General features: G+C 39.0%; 1 protein-coding gene across 1 annotated transcript; it reads right to left on the bottom strand.

Moving 5' to 3' along the window:
• Nucleotides 1–2600: 2600 nt before the first annotated feature.
• LOC102234120 (glycogen phosphorylase, muscle associated) lies at nucleotides 2601–21997 on the bottom strand. Its single transcript, XM_005807902.2, has 20 exons — nucleotides 21628–21997; nucleotides 18877–18978; nucleotides 17032–17110; nucleotides 16861–16964; nucleotides 15569–15700; nucleotides 13412–13523; nucleotides 13199–13281; nucleotides 12549–12692; nucleotides 12151–12243; nucleotides 9972–10118; nucleotides 8766–8929; nucleotides 7568–7682; nucleotides 6219–6320; nucleotides 5988–6135; nucleotides 5845–5903; nucleotides 4990–5131; nucleotides 4639–4846; nucleotides 4217–4351; nucleotides 4027–4093; nucleotides 2601–3665 (listed from the first exon to the last, which is right to left on the bottom strand). The coding sequence occupies exons 1-20, from the start codon at nucleotides 21868–21870 to the stop codon at nucleotides 3516–3518; spliced, it is 2529 nt and encodes an 842-aa protein (XP_005807959.1). The 5' UTR covers nucleotides 21871–21997; the 3' UTR covers nucleotides 2601–3515.
• Nucleotides 21998–22981: the final 984 nt, after the last annotated feature.

The following is a 22981-nucleotide window of genomic DNA, read 5'->3' as shown; positions in this document are numbered from 1 at the left end:
TCTTTTGGGTAATTATCCAGCGTTCAGGCCGGGATGAAAGGAAACCTGTAAGCTCACATTTCTAATAAAATGCAGTGTCTGTAATGGCTGCGCCATTATTACAAAATAATATTTTTTTATAGTCGGGTGAGTTAGAAATATATGAAGAGTAAAACTGCAACATTACTTATGATAGACATTTTCATTATAGCTACATCTGTTTGTTGAAGGTTGGACGAACCGCTGCAGGCAAACAAAACCACAAATTCAACTTTCCACTGTAAACATGGATGAATATATTTCTGTTTATTGGTTCAACAGTGGAACAAAATTGAACTGAATTTAAATAGCTATTAGCTAAGTGTGATGAATTGTGATTCTTTAATTCCAAAGCCTGCAATTAATTAGATTTTTTTTTTAAATCACTCTAATATCTAGAGACATTTTTTGTTCAGAGTCCCAACGTAAAAACTGGCCACTGTCGTTTTATTTTCAATATAAAACACGTACAAATTGTGTAATAATTAAGGAAAGTCTGTGTATAACAAACAAACTTTAATTTAACAGTGTGAGTTATGTTAATTTCTGTTAATACAGACTGAAAGAGCAGATTCGTTCTCAGAGTGATGCATTAAGCTTCTAATGAAATGATTTTTATTGCCAGTGTGTTAAACAGTCACACAAGCCTGGTCAACACTGCAAAACACTGCTGATACTATGATATTAATCATCATTTAATATTTGCAGATGAACATTCTTGTAATGCACTACCAAGTCAAACTGGTAAAAATAATTCTGAAACAGTTTGGACATACACCTGAATATTTTAGTGTTATTTATTATTATGCTATGAATAAGTTGATATGAAGTTAAATCCTGTGTTTATGATCCATAAGCAGTCTATTGCTCAACATTTCGTAGACTATGAATATTGTGAAACTTATCTTAAATGCATTATCCTATGGAAATGAAATGAAAGAGATAAGTCTTACCATAAGCATGGCAGTCCATCTCCATGGAGATCAGGTGGAGGGAAGCAGGAGATCCTGCAGGGCGGAATGATCCTTTAATCTGAGCGCAGGATCTGAAGGTGGGGACAGGCTGTGACTCTCAGTCATGCACATGTGGGTAGGACTAAAGACAAAGATTTAAAGCAAAGTGAAGATCCTGGAAACCAAAGAAGGATAATGTATTGATGTCATGATTTCATTAATACCTTTTTCCCCAGAATGATGGGAAAATATGTTAAAAATCATTAATAATCTATATTCTGATGATTGATCAGCTATTTTATCCTCAAGTCCACATTGTAAAGAGTTTTAGGGGTAATTTTTAAGTTATTTTTGATATAATTATTATTTAGGAGATACATATATTGTAGGAGTCTAATTTGTTTTTGACCTGCAAAGTGTCTTCTGATGTTTTTTGTGTTACTGTTTTTACCAATGTGTATTTTGGTTTAGGTTTGTGCTGTCAAGAAATGGAATTGAGGAAAATTCAATATAAAAATCAACAGTTATTTTTATGAGACCATACTTCATTTTACAACGGTTCATGTTCTGATAAGAGAAAACTTGCATCTTAACTGTTTTAATTAACCCAAAATGCTGTATAATAGAAATAGAGCAATGCAAAGAAATATATATATATATTTTAAGGAAATAATGAAAGAAATTAAAACTAATAACAAAAACTCAGACAGTAAAAAAATAAAAGAAAATGAAATCATGGTGGAAAATCAAACTGATGTTTGTCTAAAATGTAAGCAGTTTCTCTTTCATTTGTTTGACTGAAGCAAGCCAGCCTCAGCTACAGGTTCTGTTTTATTAAAGGGAGATTCAAGAACATCAACAGATCTGAGTAGTCTTGATCCCTGTGACTCTGGAGTCGTTTTGTTTTCTGTCTCCTACTTCTCTCTTCCTCTCCTGCTCCTGTGTTAGGAGGTAAGACTGGTACTGCTGCCTAAAGAGAACCAGCAGGACTCACCTTCAGCACCTGATTGTTAAATGTGGTTGATGTAAATAAGCTCTCTGTGTATATGAGTTTATCAGTATTTCAGGTTACATTGGCACGAGTGAGCAAATAGAAATATTTCTTTTAAACAGGCGAGAACAAGATAAATTCATCTCTGTGCGCGCTCCAAGACATGGTGAAGGATCAACAGTGTTTGAAGTGCAGAGTCTAATTATGTCTGCAAATTTATTCCTGTTTGATATAAAATTCTGCAGATTTTTCCAAACTTAATTCATAAAAAGCCTCTTTAGATAAACTAACATAGTGATTGATAAAGAGATGAAAATGTAGTTGGATTCTCCAACTTGTAAATTGGTTAAAATTTCAGAAAGCAAAGTAAGACCACTTTCTATCATTTAATTTTAAATTTATAAACTGTATAACATACTTAAACTAATTTAACCCATGTGAGAACTGATTGGATATCAGATTCAGTAAGATCCCATACTGGGGTCAAATCTACACGCTCTCCAGCAGTCAGATTAGTGTGACTGAGATCCTGAAATGTTTGCCTTTACTTTACTTTTGAAATCTTTCATGTTTCAATTTAATTTCAGGAGTTTCACAAAAATCTGTAGCCTGGTGTTGAAATGTGTCCACTAGTCCTCCAGGTTTCATCATTTATTAAAACAAAACAGATTTCTGATTGTTTAGCCATTTTGCAGCAGACAGGCAAGTGGAAGCTGCACAGGTACAACAGAATGAAGTTACAGTACAGTGTTCTGTTTCTCACACACACACACCAACAGTAGATAATACACACATCTTCCAAAGGAAAACTGTTAAACAAGGCAATTTTATTTTATAACAGATCACTTTTAGGAAGACAACATGAATGAGCCACACAAACATGCTGACGAGATCATAACTAAAAACAGTAAAGCTCTCCTCTATAGTTCTATATTCATAATACAGAGAAATGGTTACATTCAGCTAACACCAGAAAACATTGAACAGTCAATATTTCTTTAATATGAAGTCCTCACATAAACATGGACGTGCTGCAAATATGGAAAAATGGCTTCCTTTAAAGCCATCCAGTCACTGTAATGTCATGTGGCTGGGATGCCCTTTGACCTTTCCCTCCCTTCCTTGGCCTACAACAAGACATAACATGTTTGGAAGAACAGTGCTGAGATTAATCTGCTGGCTTTCAGTGGAGGAATGTGGGAATCCAGGTCAAAACGTCCCCGTCTTTAACCAAAAACACAGAAAAGGGAAGAAAGTCTTTATTGTTCCTTTTGTAATAATAATAATAACAGATAGAGGATATTTTCAACAACTCAAGTTAGCAAAGTTTCTATCATCTTACTGAAATCACTTCAAAGTTAAAAACTAAGTCTCTCCCTGCCTAGTAAGATGTTCTTCCAGTGAAGTGAGAAAACAGGAACCATTCAGGCTGGACAGACTCATCCTGTCAGGAAGTGATGCCACAGTGCAAAGTGAGGAGGCTACAGGGTGGAGGGTGGGGGGGGCTAAGCACATGGCGAGCTACAGTGGAGGATAGAAGCAGCTGTCGCGCTTTAGCGAGGGTCATCTGGGGCGGCAATCTTCTCCAAACTGGGCTTCATTCCCCAGATCTCTCTTGCGTACTGGGAGATGGTGCGGTCACTGGAGAATTTTCCACAGCCGGCGATGTTATGGATCACCTTCTTGGTCCACTCCTTAGGGTTCTGGTAAACAGAGGGGAGGGAGACATCGAAAACAACACTTATTCTGTGTTTTATTCTGTCATATTAGACAGAATAAAACACTTAAAAATACTAAAAAATATATCAATTTTAAGTCTTTCCACAGATTCCCAATTTGACTTTGACTGGGCCATTTTAACACAAGACTCTGCTTTGGTCTATAATTGCGGTCGGTGCAGCCCTAGTGAAGACATTTTTTAAAATGTCTTCACATTTAAAAATCGAATCGAAATACATAAATACGAAACTGAACAAAAAGAAAAGCCACTGCACTTTAACTCCATAAATATAACTCAAAGTTATTTCTCTCTGGCCTTGGTACAGAGAGAAGGTTCTCACTGACCTTGTAGAGCGCGCTGACCTTCTCCTGACATTTGATGTAGTCTTCATAGTCTGCAAACACTTTGAACCTGCAGCACAATCAACAAATGTTCATCATGATTTTATGATCATTTCATGCCATTTCACATTGCTGATAACATTCAACAAATGTAGCTTTGTGACCAATAACTTCCACAGATTTCCCACATTACCTGTCATGGTGCATCAGCATGTTGACCAGGTCTTTGAAGAGCTCAGGCTCTCCAGGGCTGAAGAAGCCTGCAGATATCTGGTCCATGGCCTGCTTCAGCTCAGGGATACGGTTGTAATAACAGATGGCATCATAGCTGAGGACAGGACACAGACAAAGCAAACCAAAAAGGTCATGGAATGTCATCTGACAAAACATCAATATTCAAATATGGAAAAAAAAGAACACAAACATGTCAATCATAAAGCATCCAAACAGATTCCAGATTGTTGAAGAAAATAGGTATGTGTTCTGATGATAGATTGATCTATTATTGTATTTCCAAAGACAGGAGAATAAAACTCCAAGTATAAATAAAACTTCAAGGATGCTCGTTTTTTGATGTCATATTTATTCAGTGTAATGGACCTTGGTGAAACTCACCCTTTCTTGTCCATTGCCTCCACATCTTCCACCCTCATGCCAAAGATGAAGAGATTTTCCTCTCCAGCCTCCTCTGCCATCTCCACGTTGGCTCCATCCATGGTGCCGATGGTGAGGGCGCCATTCAGCATGAACTTCATGTTCCCAGTGCCAGAGGCCTCAGTGCCGGCTGTGGAGATTTGCTCTGATAGGTCCGCAGCGGGAATGACTGTAATGTATTGAACACACTGTAGTTAACTCTGGCTTCCGCAGGAGCCAGACAACACAGACGGGACCAGTCTGTGTACTGCAGCTGCCAACTAAATAATGGATATGGATTTTTATCATTTTAAAGCACCACTTATTAATTACCCTTTTCAGCCAGAGTGACTCTGTAGTTCTCCAGGAAGATGACCTTAAGGCGGTCGCCCACCACAGGGTCATTGTTGACAACGTCCCCGATGGCTGTGATCAGCCTGATGATCATTTTTGCAGTGTGGTAACCTGGAGCTGCCTGGAAACATAGCAACCAGAAATAATGAAATACAATAAACACAAAGCATCACAGCTGGTCAGTCAGATAAAACTGATCAACTATTCTGTGCTCAGCTGTACAGTAATATGTTCCTGAAAAAGGTTCAAAACTTTGAAATCAAGCAAGTAACATTGAATAGTTGAAACTGATCTACAGAGACATTTAGCTTAGCTTGTTGTAGGCTAGAAGGCAGTCTCATAGCCTACCTATAGAAAATGATCATATATTAAATAAGTATAATAGAACAGAAAGCAGGGATTTACACGTATTGACTAAAAGGTTCACAACCATTTTATTCTCAATGTCTGACATTAAATTGGAATAAACATGGTTTAAAATGTCATGTGTCTTTCTATACAGCATTTGGTTTTAACTAGGCCAATTAGGGAGGCACCATCTGCTCAGATATGTAACTGAAAAATGCAGCAAACCAGTTCAGACCAAGTACAATTTGACACCGCACAAATCTTACTTGTCCATGAAATTATGTTTACATAGCAATGAGAAACCTGAGACATACCAAAATCTAACAGTGCTGACTATAACTGAAGGTATCAAAACTGGAGTAAAAAGCGTCATAGACAGGGGATCTGACCTGGGTGTAGTGGGGACAGACACTGATTATATTTAATTACCAATCTTCTGTAACTATCATGTGTGTATATTTCAGAGAAAAGAACAGAGCTGCTCACCTTTCCTCCAATCATGATAGTCCTAGGGGTCCATGACTTATTGGGCTCGTTTTTAATGCCTGATTGGAAAAAAAAAAAAAAAAAAAACATTAAAAGTTTATTCTCCTCAAATATCAACCTACATTCATTTCTGCACAGCTTACGGTTGTAGAATGTGATGATGTGCAGGCAGTTGAGCAGCTGCCTTTTGTACTCATGGATCCTCTTCACCTGCACATCAAACATGGAGCTGGGATTGATCTTCACCTTGTAGTGCTCCTCCAGGTGGGCAGCAAACTTCAGCTTGTTCTCCTTAAGGTTCAAGCAGATAGACACAATGTAAAAACCAAACAGGGCAAATTTAATAAACCCTGATTTAATTATTAAACAATTACTTGTTTGATTTTTGCAACATCTCTAATGAAGGCATCATCATTTACGAAGTCCAAAAGCTTCTTGAGCTGGTCCAGGTCACGGATGTAATCCTCACCGATCCTCTGGAAGTTAAAAAAATGTAAATAATAACACGGTAACATTATACGATTTTAATTATAATGCATTTTACACATAAATCTCAAAGTGCTCCAGAACTACAATAAAAACCTTAACTAAAGTAAAACCAATAAAACTCATTCAAAATATTAATCATAAAACCAATACAGAGGTAGATTTTCCTGAATTCAGAACTGAAGAAGGTTCACGCTAAAAAAAAAAAAAAAAATTAAACTCAAGGATATAGGCTCAAGGAGCGGGAAATCGACAGGCGGATTGGCACAGTGTCTGGCGTGAAGCGGGCGCTGTACCGGTCTGTGGTGGTGAAGAGAGAGCTGAGTCAAAGAGCGAAGCTCTCGATTTACCGGTCGATCTACGTTCCCACCCTCATCTATGGTCATGAGCTTTGGGTCATGACCGAAAGAACGAGATCGCGGATACAAGCGGCCAAAATGGATTTTCTCCATAGGGTGTCTGGGCTCTCCCTTAGAGATAGGGAGAGAAGCTCAGTCATCCGGGAGGGACTCAGAGTAGAGCCGCTGCTCCTTCACATTGAGAGAAGCCAGTTGAGGTGGCTCGGGCATCTGGTCAGGATGCCTCCTGGGCGCCTCCCTGGTGAGGTGTTCCGGGCATATCTCACCGGGAGGAGGCCCCGGGGAAGACCCAGGACACGCTGGGGGGACTATGTTTCTCGGTTGGCCTGGGAACGCCTTGGGATTCCCCTGGAGGAGCTGGAACAAGTGGCTGTGGAGAGGGAAGTCTGGACCTCTCTTCTGAAACTGCTACCCCCGCGACCCGACCCCGGATAAAGTGGAAGAGAATGAATGAATGGATGGATGGATGGATGGATGGATGGATGGATGGATGGATGGATGGATGGATGGATGGATGGATGGATGGATGGATGTTAGGCACATGTAAAGAACTTTATGAGTAGAACTGAAGAAGGAAATTCCTGTAGTTCTCTAACAGATCATCATCATGTCATTGGCCTACAAAGACGGAACATCTTCCCAAGATAGAGCAACAGCTAGGGTCAACTCACACAGTCAGTTCATCCTTTAGAAAAGTTATGCTGTCACTCTGTCATCTCCTCAGTATTATTCATAGTTCAATATCATTTTGTGGAAAAAAATAACCAATTGTTAGCCAAAAGGCTACAATTTAGAATTTGATTATTCTTTAGGTAAATTACTCAAATATAAAACTAAGATGACTTTCCATATAATCCTGAGAGATCACCAGCACACACCTCAGCAATGACCTCAGCCAGGCCCGGGTTGCACATGACCAGCCATCGCCTGGGTGTGATCCCATTGGTCTTGTTCTGGAATTTCTGAGGATCCAAGTCGTAGAAGTCCTTGAACCTGGAGAAGAGGTCCAACCACACTCAGATGTGTTTTTTTGTAAATATGGTCAAAACATTAAGAAAAGTTTGGTTTTTTTTAAATTAGAGCCATGAAAAAAAAAGTCCAGCATCATCATGTCATCAGGCCAAGCTTATTCAGTCTAATTAGATTGGTTGCTATAAAAGATGTGCTTGAAATCAGTTTTCTTGTGTTAGCCATAGTTATCTCCAATAAGATCATCACTTTGTTTCAACCCAGAAAAAGATCTGAAGACAATTTCCCCATGGGGGTGAATACATCTCCTTGAACTGAACTGCAGCAGTAGGATCTTTCTGCATGGAGTTTCTGCATGTTCCACTTGTGCTTATGTGGGTTCTCTTCAGGCACACTGGCTCTTTTGGAAAAGAGCCTTTTGGCAAGAAAGGTAGCGACTAACTTCTGTCTAAGAATCTACCATGGAAAGACTGAAATCCAGCACAAAGTACAAAGATAGACAGCAGAAGACTGGTCAAGTTTTTAACTTGTCTGACCATCATCTTTGTAGTTGTTAGAGAAGTATGGATATCATTTGTCAGTGAAGAAAAGTTCACAAATCCTGTCATTCCAACACCAATTCAGGTTGAATAACAGAGTTCAGAGTTGCTTCTTATCTGATGGATTAGCCTGATTCACAACTCTAATAGATGGATTCTCCAAGAACATCGTCTACAAATAATCCAGGAACAATCTGATGATCTGTATTTTTTCCAACATGATGGAGAAAGCTGTCACAAATATCAGATCTTAACATCACTGACAATCTGTGGCCAGTTCTCTAAAAGTAGGTGGAAGCTGGAATAAACTCAAACCATGGCAGGATCACCAGTGATATGAATTACAGAATATGAAAAAATATCAATACAATCCTTCTCTTTTCATTCATTTGATGTGTTTACAAATAAAAGAATTTGAAAAAATATAAAAAATTGTATTTTGAATACAACATTTGAAAAAAATATTCAACTACAACTGTTGCACTGTCTAAACTTTGGTCATGACTGTTCATCAAATTCAAAGACTTGACAATTGCAGAGGAAGATGGACTGAGGTTTTATTACTCACACAGTGTTTTTGATGATTTCTGAATGGATGCGGGCCACTCCGTTGACGGCGTGAGACCCCACGATGCACAGGTGAGCCATGTTGATTTTCTTCACGTTTCCCTCTTCGATCAGGGACATTCTGCGCAGACGGTCAGGATCTTCAGGGTAGATGTTAGCGATGCGCTACAGGGGAAGAAGAATAGAGATTTTATCTCTCCGCATTAACCTCTGCCAAAAATTATATTCAGATCCATTTTGTAACCTGATTTTGTAAAGACAATCTTTTGTTTGTATTCACAATCAAAAGATTGTCTTTTATGTTCCATTTCCACATGGAACAGGACCCAATAGAAGGGTGTAAATCAGTAGAAGGGTGTTAATATGGATTTACTTGTCGCGGTCCTTCTCTGTGGTTGTGTTTTCCAGTTTCTACTTAACACTTTATTTTGGTGCTGTGAATGCGTCACCTATGGCCTGCAGTCTATAAGGAGCGCTGGTGTCAACACCTGTGACATGAGGCAGGGTGTTGCCTCATGTCACACTCTTGTGTATGCTCTACTTTCCTCTGTCTGCATTAATAACAGGATGACTTCTGTCTTGACTCGTTCTCCCAGATGAAGCCACTAAAGGAGCTGCTACTGCCATCTGCTCTTCTTTTAAACATTGAAAGTACTCCTGGATCATTGCTTCTGCATCTTTTTTTGTGCTCTGTCCTTTCAAACCCCTGGTCAGTCATGGGAGACGGCTGCTCACACTGAGCCAAGTCAGAAGCTTGACTCAGTGTTGGTTCTGCAAGCCAGAGGCTCGATGCGATCTGTGGCGTTTACTTAAACTGTTTTAACCTATTTGAGCTTATAACTAAAAGGAAAATACTTTTTGTTCTGAAGGTAACTTAGTCTGGCTTTTGGTGCTAAAGTAATCAGCCTCAAATCGCAGCTAAATATACTGTAGGCATTTCTTTAGTAAAAAAAAACTGGGATCACTATTTTTTTTAACTTTTATTGGGTTTAGTGACCTTTATTTGATAGTGAATTGACAGGAAAGTGGGTAATGAGAGAAGGAGGAAGACATGCGGCAAAGGTCACCAGGCCGGGATTCGAACCTGCGACAGCTGTGTCGAGGACTAAGGCCTCCATATGTGGTTTGTGTTTAACCCCTCCGCCACCACAACACCCAGGGATCACTAATTTTTAAAGTCCTCCTACATCAGCAACTCCCCCTGTACCTCCAGATGTCTCCTGTTGATCTCATAAATAATCTCCAAGTGTCGAGGTAGCAGGTTCTGGAACAAGTCGACAGGCCAGCGCTCCAGTGCTTCAGGCAGGACGGTGTGGTTGGTGTAGGCACAAGTGCGATTCACAATGTCCCAAGCCTGCAAACCATGAGAGTATGACAGAGCAGTCAGGAAGGCTGAAATTGTACGGCTTATACGGAAGGGTTTAAGGAAGACACTTCAAAAGACTACAACAGCATGAATATACGGTTCAAAGTTGCATCAAACAAAACAAGATTTCTGGAGGAATCTCCAGAGGAAGCCATGTAGCATTCACTGATTTTAGTGATTCTGGATTTTTAGTGTATCCAAATGTGGATACAAGCATAACAGTTATTATGCGTGACCTCTCAAAATAAGTTTTTCACATTTTACATTAGCCACTTGAATTCCAGGATGATGGCCATTTTTCAAAATGGCTGCCGTTTTTGAGCCTTTTAACCAATTATTGTCATAAAATGTTACCCATTTTCATAACTTGGATGAACATCATGCCACATCATATGGTTTTAACTATGGTCATTCTATTCATGCAACTTTAAAGTAATATGTAGCAAAATCCAAAGCCAAAATTGAAAATGAGAACTTTGCTGTTTGCGAGTCTCGACTGGGATGTGAGATGAAGATGTGTGACACAGACTGAGAGACAGTCATCCTAATGGTTAGCATTAGCTTCTGTTAGTTGTTCTTTGTGCTTAGCGATTTAGCTTTGTCAGACCTTCTTGTTTAACAAATTAATGGGTAGTGAATCAAACTTTTTGGTTAGCTGTGCCCATCGATGGCAGTAACTACTGCAGATATTAGTGCAAATGTACTCTATCATCTCCATTACAATCATTGCGGCCATTTTGAAAAATATCCTTCACGAAACGGAAACCCCAGATCAAGAAAATTTCAATGATGTTTATGATTTAAATTATGTAGGTTATGATTTGACACCAAACACATTGTCAATTTTGTTATGAAAATATGTATTTTTCATGACAACCACACTGTTTGTTATTGTCAAATGATGACAAAATTGCTTTTTATTTTTTAAGAAATCAAAAAATTATCTGTAAATATGATTTGTATGTGATTTGTATTTATGTATGATTCAACACCAAAGTATTCATAAATATTGGCAAACCTAGCACAAAAATTAATTTTCCTTCACAACCATGCCAGTCACCTTGAAAAATGAGCATTTTTTGTTGGTACAGATGGTAACATCTGTGTCAAGTTAGGTTCCTGTATCCATGTGTGAAACATTTCGCTGAAATATTAAATTATCTGCTGTACTATTTAGAGCTCCTATGGTTTCAGGTGGTACATATACAGTAGGGTTGTGTAATAAGGCAATACTAAAGCATAACAGCAAATCTCCAGCAATATCGCTGAACCAGTGGTGCAAAGGCTCAGTTACACTGCTGGTAGAAATGCTACAGAATTGTTGTGAAGAAACCAAATGACTCCACAACAGAATTACAAACTGATAAAATGATACAGATCCAAGAAGCTCATAAACTGTGGAATTAACTCATGATTTGTAAAACCAACGGAAATTACTCTGCAATAGAGTTGTCTAAATAAATAATGCTTTGATAGAAATTGTATTAAAATATACATCCTTACATTTACTGATTTACCTCAAAGTCCACACAAACTGAACTATTTCCATTTTCCCAGGGTGGAACACAACTTCACTTAAAAGTGCTGCAAACACAAACATTGAGCTCCTCCTACCTCCCTGCAGCATCTCGCATAGCAATCATACCTCAGAATCAAAATAGTGAGCAGCTGCTGCTGGAAGTTTAAAACTCGTCTAAAATGGTATGTTCAGAGAAGAGTGTCATCTTCCCACTATGTTTCTGTTTATGTCATACCCACATCTTTACATTAGATTTTTCAGGATGAATTATCTTCTGCATATTGGTTTTGCCCTAATTAATTAAGCCGATTAAATTATCGCCTTAATTAATTACTGGAATTGATTACATTTTAAGTTCATTATAAGACAGAACTCTAATCTGTCTAAACATAGTGTAGTTGATCAAATGCAATTATTTTTATATCACAGACTAAAGAAGAAGTATCAAGAACTTTTCCAGTTTGAAATTTAGTGTCATAACATCCCCTTATTGTCGTCTACCTTCTCCCAGTCAAGTTTCTCAATATCCACAAGGATCCTCATCAACTCAGGAATAGCGAGAGCAGGGTGGGTGTCGTTCAGCTGGATGGCCACCTACACACACACAAACACACAACCAAACCAATGGGGACAGATAATTATGGACCAAATCAAATGTGAATGTCACATCTGACAGCATGTGGAAGCTAAATATGCTGCAAGATCTTCTTATTTACATGTAACCGACTTTGTGATGGTCCCAAATGAAATACATATAGGGAATTTTTTAAGATTTATCCATGTAGTTCACAGAGAAAAAGCAGCATTAGGACCAAGTACAATATAAATATTGTAAGTGCAATATCTCAAAGGGTAATGGATAAACAAGGATGGATGTGAGAATGTGATGAAGCGGTCACCTTGTCTGGCATCTTAGACAGGTCTAATCGCACAAACTCTGTGGAGCCAAACTTGGAGGCTTTGAATCGCCGGATGATGTCTTGAAGAGTCGCTGCTACAACAAAGTACTCCTGCTTCAGACGCAGCTCCTTCCCCTCAAAAAACTGAACAACCAACACAAGCTGTTATGATCACATCATTTTCTCTTTCATAAAAAAATATATAGCTGCATATATAAATGAACATCCATATACTATGCTAACAAACCTGCTTTGGATTTTACAATTATTGATCCTGTCTGAATCAGAAAAAAATAATCATGTGTTGGAAATATGACTGAAATATTTAATGACGTTAGGCCACTGGGGGCAGCACTGATCCACAATCATATCAAATCAACTTTTCCTTACTATTAAGATAAACCTCAAAAAATGTAAAGCTGTCATGAGGACCCATTGGATAATATGTAAGTATTTTTAGGATGACAGTTAGGGGGTTAATGTCAGTTCAGTTTTAATTATCGAACCAATACAATATGCTAAAAATTGCCATTGGCCGACACCCATGTTAGTGCCAATATATTGTGCATCCCTAGCAGCAGTGTTATGTTTTTAACGTACAATAAAAATGGGTAGTTGGGTTGTGTCCGGGAAACAACAAAATGACTCACATTGTCATTGGGGTACAGAACCCTGGAGATGTTCTCAGCCAAGTTTCTATCCAGGACGGCTTGGATGTAGCCACCAACATTAACTGTGGGACAGCAGCAGAGCAGGTCAGTGTTTTCCTCTCAGTACCGGCCACATATGCACAGATGTTTCACTGAGCAGGCTTTCAGCATGTCAAGCCATGGAACCTCGACATTAGTGCAAACAATGCTTACAGTCTTTGAGGTTAAATTCACAGGGAGCCTTGGCAGACCAGAGTCTCATGGTGTTAACGATGTTGTTCCTGTAGCCAGGAACCGGAGTGTCATAGGGCAGAGCCAGAACCACCTGGGAGGAAACAACAAAAACAGAAATCATTACTTTGGTTCTTCTGTTGCCCTCTGCAGTGAGCTAAAGTGTGATCTTAGGGAGTCATCTGGGATCACAGTGAGAAAAGGTTTAACATGCTATTTCTACAGTTAGAACTGAATTTGTATTTATACACCAATAATGAGTAAAGGGACAATCCTCCCAAAACCCATGTGTCACACCATTGACACACATGGACATGTGACACATCTCCATGTGTGTCAATGGACACACATGGACATGTGACACATCTCCATGTGTGTCAATGGACACACATCAGCAGAGCTGTTGTGATGGTGCTTTGAAATGCAATATCATATAATAATAGTAATTCCCAAATAAAAACAATAATAACAATAATTTGGGGGTTATTATTAAGCACCAATTAAATTCTTCCCAAAATTAGTTGTTGATTCCCTCCTATGGAGTCTGTTCTTTAAGTCAAACCCAGTCATAAGCAAGAAAAACTATAGACCTGTAAACGAAAGTGGTTTCAAGGAGCAAGTTTTAAATTTGCAAACATTCAAACAACTTTGTCTTGGATTAGAAACTTGTAATTTACATTAGATTTGTCACTAAAATGTAAAGCCAGGCAGCTGAATCAGAAAAATGTTCTACTGTTTCACCTGACCTGCTAAATAACACCTGACAACGCAGCTTTGTTAAAGCATACGGTGTCAAGGTCGGGGGAGTTTCCGATAAGATACTCTATGTCAGGCCCATTGTTATCAGCATTGTACTGATTAACAACACAATTGATCCATCAAGATGTATGAAGCTTAAACTCTGTTATTCTGTGGGATTTCACAGCTATCAGAGCCAGGAGGTTCCAGTCTCACCCTCAGGAATTTATTACACAATATTTTTAAAAATCAGTCTGAATAATAACATAGTCTAGTTGATCTAATGCAATTGTTTTATATCGCAAACTAAAGAAAAATCAATTTAACTATTAATGCCACTGTTTATGCTTTACTGTGTGGGGTAGTTGTATGCTTATTTATAGATAAAAATCATAACTATGATCTGATTAATGATAGGATTGAAACTACTGCAGCATCAAGAAACTAATCTCCAAATATTTCAGTTAGAAAACACAGTCAATGTTTCACTTCCAGAGCTATTTTCTGTCTGGAAGAGTTTAAAAACGTTTCCAAACATGGATCCAGAAGTAAGAGGCAAAAAGTCATAAAATGAATCCAAAAAACAGAGATCTGAAGCTTGGATTTGTTTCAAGTACATTTGAACATCTAGTGAATACTAGCACTTTCCTGTGAATAGCTGTTCCCCATTGCTGTCTGACCTTTAACACATTTTGTCTTTAGTCCAGGTGTTAACCGATGTCTCTGCCAGGCAGATGTACCGACCTGCATGTCCAATCAGTTTGGTACAGCTTTGGCATTTGTCCAGTCCAGAGGCTTTTGTGTATTTTAGAAACATTTGTCCATCATTGCATGAGCGTGAAGGTGAGCAAGTCCAACATCTTAGCTGAGCTATTTCATGTCCTTCTAGCAGGAAAGTTAAAAGTCTGGCATTTCTAAATGTCTGGCTTTATTGTAGAAAAGTTTGGGGGGGGGGTTCTTTTCTTTCAATGCCACCAGAGCCAAAGGGCTCTTTCTGATTAAGTTTCTTTTGGGGTGAGATGATGATGCTCCAGAAATATCAGCATCACATGAAACAAAAGTACACTGAAATTCTTTGTAGAAGCAGAATCAGTATACCAGGACTTAGTTTGGATCCCAGCAGTACACTTGTTTTGTTGTATTTCCAGTTATTTCTGTCAATATTCTATTCAAATTTCTGTCAAACCTTAAAGTCAGTCCAGATGTTAGAAACATGATCCCCAAAATAAACTATCTGGGAATGGATACTGACTATGTAGTCCAGTATATAATCCTAAATCACAAAGAACAGAATCAACGTTTCCTCTTTTTCTGGAGACAAATGATTTATAGCAGAATAAAAAACAAATGGAACAGTTTTTATCCAGAACTTGTGTGAGTTTTGTGTCTGCACCAACCAACCTGTGTGTCGACCCATTTCACTCCTTCACCTGTGTGCTCCACCCTGCCGTAGAAGTGGACCGGACGCATGTACTCAGGTCGAGCCTTCTCCCAGGGATTCCCGTAGCGCAGCCAGTCGTCCGCTTCCTCTACCTGTGGATAGGAAGTCAGGAAACACCACGAGCTGTTACTGCTGCACACTCATTGCTGATACGTCTTCATGCTGCCTTTCACGAGCCACACTGGTCCAGTAGACAACTCACCACAGAAGTTTGGATCAGTGAGTGAAATATTAAACCCACTCACATATCCCACGTCCCTTCATTTCCACATGGATATTCTAGACTTTCACAAACTCAAATCTCTGGAGTTCTTTCTACTTAATGACCACTTTAAAATACAAACAACCAGTACAAAATACAAACTTCAAAAGTTCACTCGATATGTTACAGGCGGTATGCTTCAAATATGGACTGCTCAAATATACTGGAACAGAAATTTAGAATAAGGTAAATGAAGAAGGAATACAAGGAAGGAAGGAAAAAAGGAAGGAAGAAAGGACAGAGTAGAAAAAGAACACAAGGAGGGAAGAAAAATAGGACAGAATAAAGGAGAAAATAAAGGATGCGAGAGACGGAGAACACATTAAGGACAGAAGGAAGGTCAAAAACGAGTAAGGATACAGCAAGCAAAAAAGGAAGGTTAGGAGAGGACACAAGGAAGGATAGAAGAAAACCAATTTGGAGGACGTCCCTCTGGTTTTCTTCAGAGAAGTGAATGAAGTTCAGATGTGAGCAAATGAAGTAAGATTTCTGGTTTCAATTTGTTCACACATTTTATTAACCAAATATTGATCAAGTAAATAACTAGAAATGTCCAGTAAGATGATGTACAATCAGTCTGGACTAAAAACGTTTTCTTACAAAGGTTGAAATCCTCTTACGTTCAGTGTGTCTGTGGAATCAGGTGTGACTATTTATCGCCTGTCACAGCGTGAAGAGTGAACGGATGTGTGTTACAGTGAAAGGAAAACCAACTATTACTGCTGAGAAACAGAACTATTCCTGCATAATGGGACAAGCAAGCTCAACTTAGTTGTAAGAAACAGAGATCAGTTGTCATTAAAGGAAATAACATGAACTTTCAAAAATATAAGAATTATGAAAACAACTAAGACGCATTTAAAAGTTGTTATTTTAAATGTGAAATTAGTTATGTTACAAAGCTTAATATGAATTCTGACAAGCTGAGTGTGATGCTTCTGCATCTGGTCCAGAAAAATGAAAAAAGAATCATTCATCATTGGTCCATACCTGCCAGCCGTTGATGATTTTCTGATTGAAGATACCAAACTCGTAACGGATTCCATATCCGTACGCCGCAAGCCCCAGGGAGGCCATGGAGTCCAGGAAACAAGCTGTGGAGAACACAAGCAGGAGTCTGTGAGCTGGAAGACCTCCGTCAGGATTCAACCCAACACTCACCAGCAAGGCGGCCCAGGCCTCCGTTTCCTAAGCCGGCATCTTCCTCGATGTCCTGCAGTTCCTCCATGTCCAGACCCAGCTGAGGAACAACACATTGTTACAGCAGAACCAGGTACAGTGTTGCCCTGACACTATTATTGCTAATTGCTGCTGGCTAGTCTGAAGGAGTTAAGTGAGGGAGTCATGGGGTAGGGCTGCTCTGTGAGCCATTCGGTTCCACCCAGGCATTGGTTGAAATGGAGATTAAAGTATTTCTAAAACATGCATGAAATAGTCGACCCAACACTCCAGTTATATTTTTGGTGAAGACATAACATTTAGTTTTACATAATAATGCCCCTTAAAAGTTTAGTGGTTTCTGAAGGCAGAATGGGAAGCAGAGCTCCTCATCTGTGGAACTGGCTCCCAGAGTTCTGCAAAAACACACATGTGTAATCTAACTTCTTTTGCTCACAGCCCTGCCGTTGGCCATCCACTCCACCCCTACTGCTGTGCCTCCCCTCTGTTTATTTCTCCTCATCTCTTCACATATTTGCATGGTGTCATGCATCTCATCACACCATGTTTGCATTTCTCTTCCGGGTTGAGATACAGAATCTTACTACTCAACCATTAAAAGAAAAACAACAACAAAATGACTCTTGTTCAGGGTTTCTGTTGGTATTTACCATTCCTTTTCTTCCCGTAATCTCAATCAAAAGTCAAAGTAGGTAGCTGATCTTCCGGAATTTGACTTAAAAAGTGTCTGTTTAATTCTTACAGTTAACAATAACCTAAAGAATGAAACTGTTTCTGTTTAAAGTGACTGTTTTTTATAAAATGGGAAATTAAGAAGCACCAATGGAACTAGTGAACCGATTTCCACTTTTATGCGGCTTTTAACAAACTACTCACCTTATGACTTTCTTTCTTCTTGTCCCATCTCTATAAATGTCAGGGTCCATATTCTCAAAGATTCCCAGAGTTCTCTCAGAGAGCTCCTATCTAAGCCTATAAGTTCCTGCTAAAGAGTTCTAGCTTAAGAGTAATTCAGTCAGCTGCTGAGAGCGACTGAGCGAGGAGACGACTGAACTTCCTGTCTTAGTAATTAGCTGTGGCTGACCCTGTTGCACAGCAAAGTGCATTCAGTTTAAAATGTATTGCTTTATAAACTAGTGAAATGAAAATATTAGTTTCAAAAACTATGACATGTCTATAAACATGCCATTATTAGAATAGCTTCATAGTCATAAATTTTGATGGGCCCTCCAGGTTCCTTCAGTCAAACACCTCAATCACCTCCTCGGTGCAGTTAAAGTCACCAGAATCCTGCTAATAACCTGATATTGTGACTCAGGTGTGCTGAAGTAGAAACACATCTAAAAGTTGCAGGACACCGGTGTTGCAAACTGGAGTTGCCGATGATGATTGCCGATCATCATCGGCAATGTTAAAGATTATTCCAGCTCTAAACAATGCCATGATGATGGCATGCTGCACAGTCTGCCAGACTGATATGTGTGAATGTGTGTATGTGCAAGGTTGGTTTGTTATTGCTGCAAACATGATGAAAAGTGGAAAGAGTCGTTGGTTATGATCCTTTTCTATGCTACTGTAAATGTTTGACACAATTCAGAGAGCAAACATCTCAACATCAACTGCTCAGAAAGACTACAACATTTAGAGGAGACTGAAGAAAACTGTCAGGTGCTTAAATGTTTGACTCATAATACAGAACATTAGGGATTTAGGATCTTTCTCAGATGCTTGTTATAGATGATAGTTTTACTCAAAGCTGAAGTTCAGTTTTGAACATGCTTGTCAAAATGCAGGTAGACATGGATGGAAATCAGTGATGTTCTTTACCTGGTAGGTGGCCTCATCACATGCGTTCTCCAGGCCAAGGTTCACCATGGTGTTCTGCAGAGTCCGACCCATATAGAACTCCAGGGAGAGGTAGTAAACACGCTGCAGAAAACCAGAGAACAACCAGTAGGTTGATTCCAATCCCATCTTTTATAACTCTAGTTTATAGAACAGAGTCTACTTAATGGCAAATATCTACACTTTTATCAATTATCACTATTATAATCATTACACAGAGTACAAACTGGTAAGTATTTAAGTTTAGTTAGTACAGGATCAGTTGCATCAAAGGAACATCTTTCCGTTTCCTCAGAATTTATTTATTTTTTTTGTACTGGTGGAAGCAGCTTGATGTGTTATTGACATTATATGCAGCACATACATTAAAAAATACTTCCTGTCTTCTTTGAAGGATGTGAAGATAAAACAAGAAACAAAAGATAAAGAATAGCCATTTGTCATTTATAAAACAGCAAAATAAGTGACAAACCAAGCATGCACAACATTTTGTGAAACAAATGCCTGGCTCATACAATAGATGACCTTCGCAGGTTCAGGAGCAAGAGCAGCTGATGCATGTGTAGCAGGGCTGTTGAGAAGCCAAGGTCAAAACGCTATCTTCAGACAATGTTTCAACATGTGGAAAGTCCTTTCCTAATATCTAAACTGAAAGTAGGACTAACGTAAAGTCCAGTGTTGCAATCCAAACTTGCTCTCACACTACTCATTCAAAGCTGTTTCCATGGTGATATGACAAGGTGCGATACGGTTACAGCACCTAGCTGAAACTTGATATATTTTTCTAACTGCACTCAAAATGCAGAACTTGGTTCATTTCTACTCATCATGCCACTTTTCTTAATTCTTATTACTCAACTAAACACATAAATGATTCAAACTCCAAAACACAAAAAACATTAAAAAAAAAACAAACAAATGCAACAAAAAAACCCACTGCAAACAAAAAATGTTGTGATGAGACAAAATGTTGCAAAAGGGAAAATGCTGTAAATGGCAAAACACCAAGTTTAAAACGTCGTAAACACGCCCCATAAACTGAAAGTGCTCCAGACCATTAGGGGGAGTCAACCACAAAAACATATGGGACCAGAACCTCAGTAAAGATAGGATGTCATAATTTAACAGGAGGTCCAGAAGACAGTGGGAGGAAGAAAGGAAGCATGCATTATATTTCCTTTCAAACATGGAGTGTTTTGCAATATTACAGTATTCACTTGGGTAATATTGTATCAGACTCCCCCTAGTGATCTGGAGGACTTAAATTTTGTGGAGCCAGTTTGCAGCGTTTTATACTTGCTGCTGTTTTTGCCATTTGCTTCCATTTCCTGTGGTGGCAGGATTTTCTTTTGCATTTGATTTGTTGGTTTTAAGTTTTTTCTTCTATTTTATCTATGATTGTTGCGTTTTTTTGATGCACCTTTATTTTGTGCTTGTGTATACTTCAGTCTTTTGAAGGTGGTTGGGGAACTGCAAAATGAGCCTAAAAAGTTTGAGAATCACAGTTTTAAGTTGGAGTTCATTTTGAAATTGAAAAAAACAACAATCAAGGAATATGATAACTTTTTTTCCCTTTATGTCTTAAAGTCTGTAAAATAAAAAACAGACCTGTCAATATCAGAATCAGCAGATCAGACTTGGGGAAAACTGGGCATCAGTATGAGCTTGATCGTGCATAAACTCCAGTAGTATTTACAGCACATTATAAATGGTTCATGATATTTTAAATTAGATGCAAGGTGAAACCTCCTCCCACCCTCAAAGGCTTTGTCCTCCTTTTAAAGGAACCCTCCCTCATGCTAAAAGCTGGGTCAAACTAGCTGGCTGGTGAAAGATTTTCCTTGTATGTCAGAGTTAACTTTGGAAAAACAGAGGTAAACTGTGCACCACAATCCAAACTAAACAAGTTGGATGAACAGGAATCAATGAACAAAAATGTTGAAACCCCATTTATGGGAGATCAACAATTAAACTGTTCATAAAACATATTATTACAGCATATGGCTCTGCACACAAATGACAAAACACTAAGATTCTTCTCTAAGATGTAAGTCATGCACAGTAAATTATGCTTTACACATGAGTGAGTTATTCTTTTCAATCAAGAGGAGATTTATTCCCTCTGGATTCAACTGTCACCAACAACAGTTGGACAGCGGAGTTACTGTATCGATGACAGTAACTATTAATAGAAAAATACATTTGATCTCAAACAGTCCTTCAAACAGCATTGTGGCGAGGCCATTTTGTGATGCGGTCGCTCATGGGGGGATGGATGAACCCTGCTACGCAATCACGTTCCAACAACCAGCTGCGTCTCTACCGGAACTCGCCGCGGATTTCTACTTGTACTCTCCTCAGCAGCAGTGTGTGTGTGCGTGCGTGTGTGACAGAGAGAGAGGGAAGGTGGAGAAGACGGTTTTTTGAAGGTTAAGAAAGGCCGATGGAAAGAGAAGGCGCCTGCATGTACCTGAGCTGCTTACAGACACACGCCCCCCCCCACACACACACACACAACATGCGTCAACAGCAGGAAGTCCGCGCGTGACTATAAATGGATGCAAGGAGCAGAGCAGACAAGCGCACGTACTCATAAACACATAAAACATCTCACGCGCACAGCTAATCGTCAGTGACATTGCAGCAGCAGCGCGCGATCCCTCGGCCCCTCCCACCGCTCATCTCATCAGCTGTGTGTACGTGCCGGAGCGGACTGCGGCATCAGCTGCTTACTTTCGGGTCCTTGTCATAGTAATGCTGCTGCGTTCGGATCCAGCGGCCCACCAAGTGGTCTCGGACCGTGTTGGCCAGGGCGAAGTAATAGTCCCGTTTGGTCGCAACATTTCGGTCCTTCACCAGAGTGAAGTGGAGGTGCCTGTTGAAATTAGTTTTCAGGTCCGCAACATTTTCCACCCCGGCCAGTCCCCGGACTGAAATCTGCTTCCTCCTGTCGTGGTCTGTCAGCGGCTTGGCCATGGCTGGAGGCTCGCTCGGGGATAACTGCTTTAGACTGAATGTGAAGCTAATCCGCGACTGAACAACTGCCCTGTCCTCCCTGACTCCCAACTGACAGCAATCGGCCAGTGGTACCTTCCGCTTCTGCTGTATTTATGACCTTTGTGCCAAGTTGACAAGAAAAGCATAAGCTTTTCCGGAAAACCTTTCACAATAAAGCTACATTTTTAAAGACTTAAGGCAGAATTATTATTTTATGGAGAGTAAAAGGTGCCAAATTACATTGAATAAATTAATTTTGAAATAATTTAAATGTGTCATTAATTTTTTACATCTGGAAATAAATACAGAATATATTTTGAAACATACAATTAATTAAATGTGCATTATTTAAATGTATTTCATTTAAAAAAAACTAGATATACGTTTTTAACTTATTTCATATTCCTGTGCAGAAGCACATAATGAATTATTTAAGCTGTCAACTCAAATAAGTTGACAGCTTAAATCAGGACGGGATCAAGCCTGCTGACTGGTTATTATTTTAGGTATCTGTTTATTATAATTTAGCACTCTTCGCTGCCCATAGTTTCTGCTTATTTCTGGGAAATACAATTTCTGATAGACCATGAAGAAAAAATAGTTTTATTTTTTACCTTGAAGGTTATAACTTATGTGTCAATCTCAAGGCCCGAGGGCCAAATCTGAACCTCCTTTTCATGTGGCCATCTCTTGATATCTTAATTTGTAGGATTGGATGTCATAGAAGAGCATAGACTAACATTATTATGAAGTAGAAAGAAAATGGTGGGTGAATGATGGTTCAGGAAACATATCTACTTGTCAAATATTTTCATAAATAAAAATCAAGAGAAACATCCACAATGCCCTTTACTTTGATACCTCTAAATAAAACCAAGTGCAATCATTTTCTTCAGAAGTTACCTAATTAGTAAATGCAACCCTCCTGTGTGTGATTAGACCTCAGTCAGAATTATGCGGTGAAGGTTTGTTAGGAAACATCAATAAACGGACATGAAGATCAGATAAATGACGGGAGATGTTTTATTTAGAACTAAGGATTAGTTCCCTAAGTGGGAGCTAGGAACTGAGCTGTGAGGTGTGAAAATTA

Source organism: Xiphophorus maculatus, chromosome 14, assembly GCF_002775205.1.
Source record: "Xiphophorus maculatus strain JP 163 A chromosome 14, X_maculatus-5.0-male, whole genome shotgun sequence".
NCBI classification, from domain to species: Eukaryota; Metazoa; Chordata; class Actinopteri; order Cyprinodontiformes; family Poeciliidae; genus Xiphophorus; species Xiphophorus maculatus.
This window is presented reverse-complemented; position numbering and strand designations above follow the sequence as displayed.

Coding starts and splice junctions, on each gene's coding strand:
- LOC102234120 (XM_005807902.2), bottom strand. CDS start 21,870: ATGGCCAAGCCGCTGACAGACCACGACAGGAGGAAGCAGATTTCAGTC. Junction 6,136..6,218: donor ATGTTGCAAAAATCAAACAA/GTAATTGTTTAA, acceptor TTGAACCTTAAG/GAGAACAAGCTGAAGTTTGC. Junction 5,132..5,844: donor CTATCATGATTGGAGGAAAG/GTGAGCAGCTCT, acceptor CTATGTTTCCAG/GCAGCTCCAGGTTACCACAC.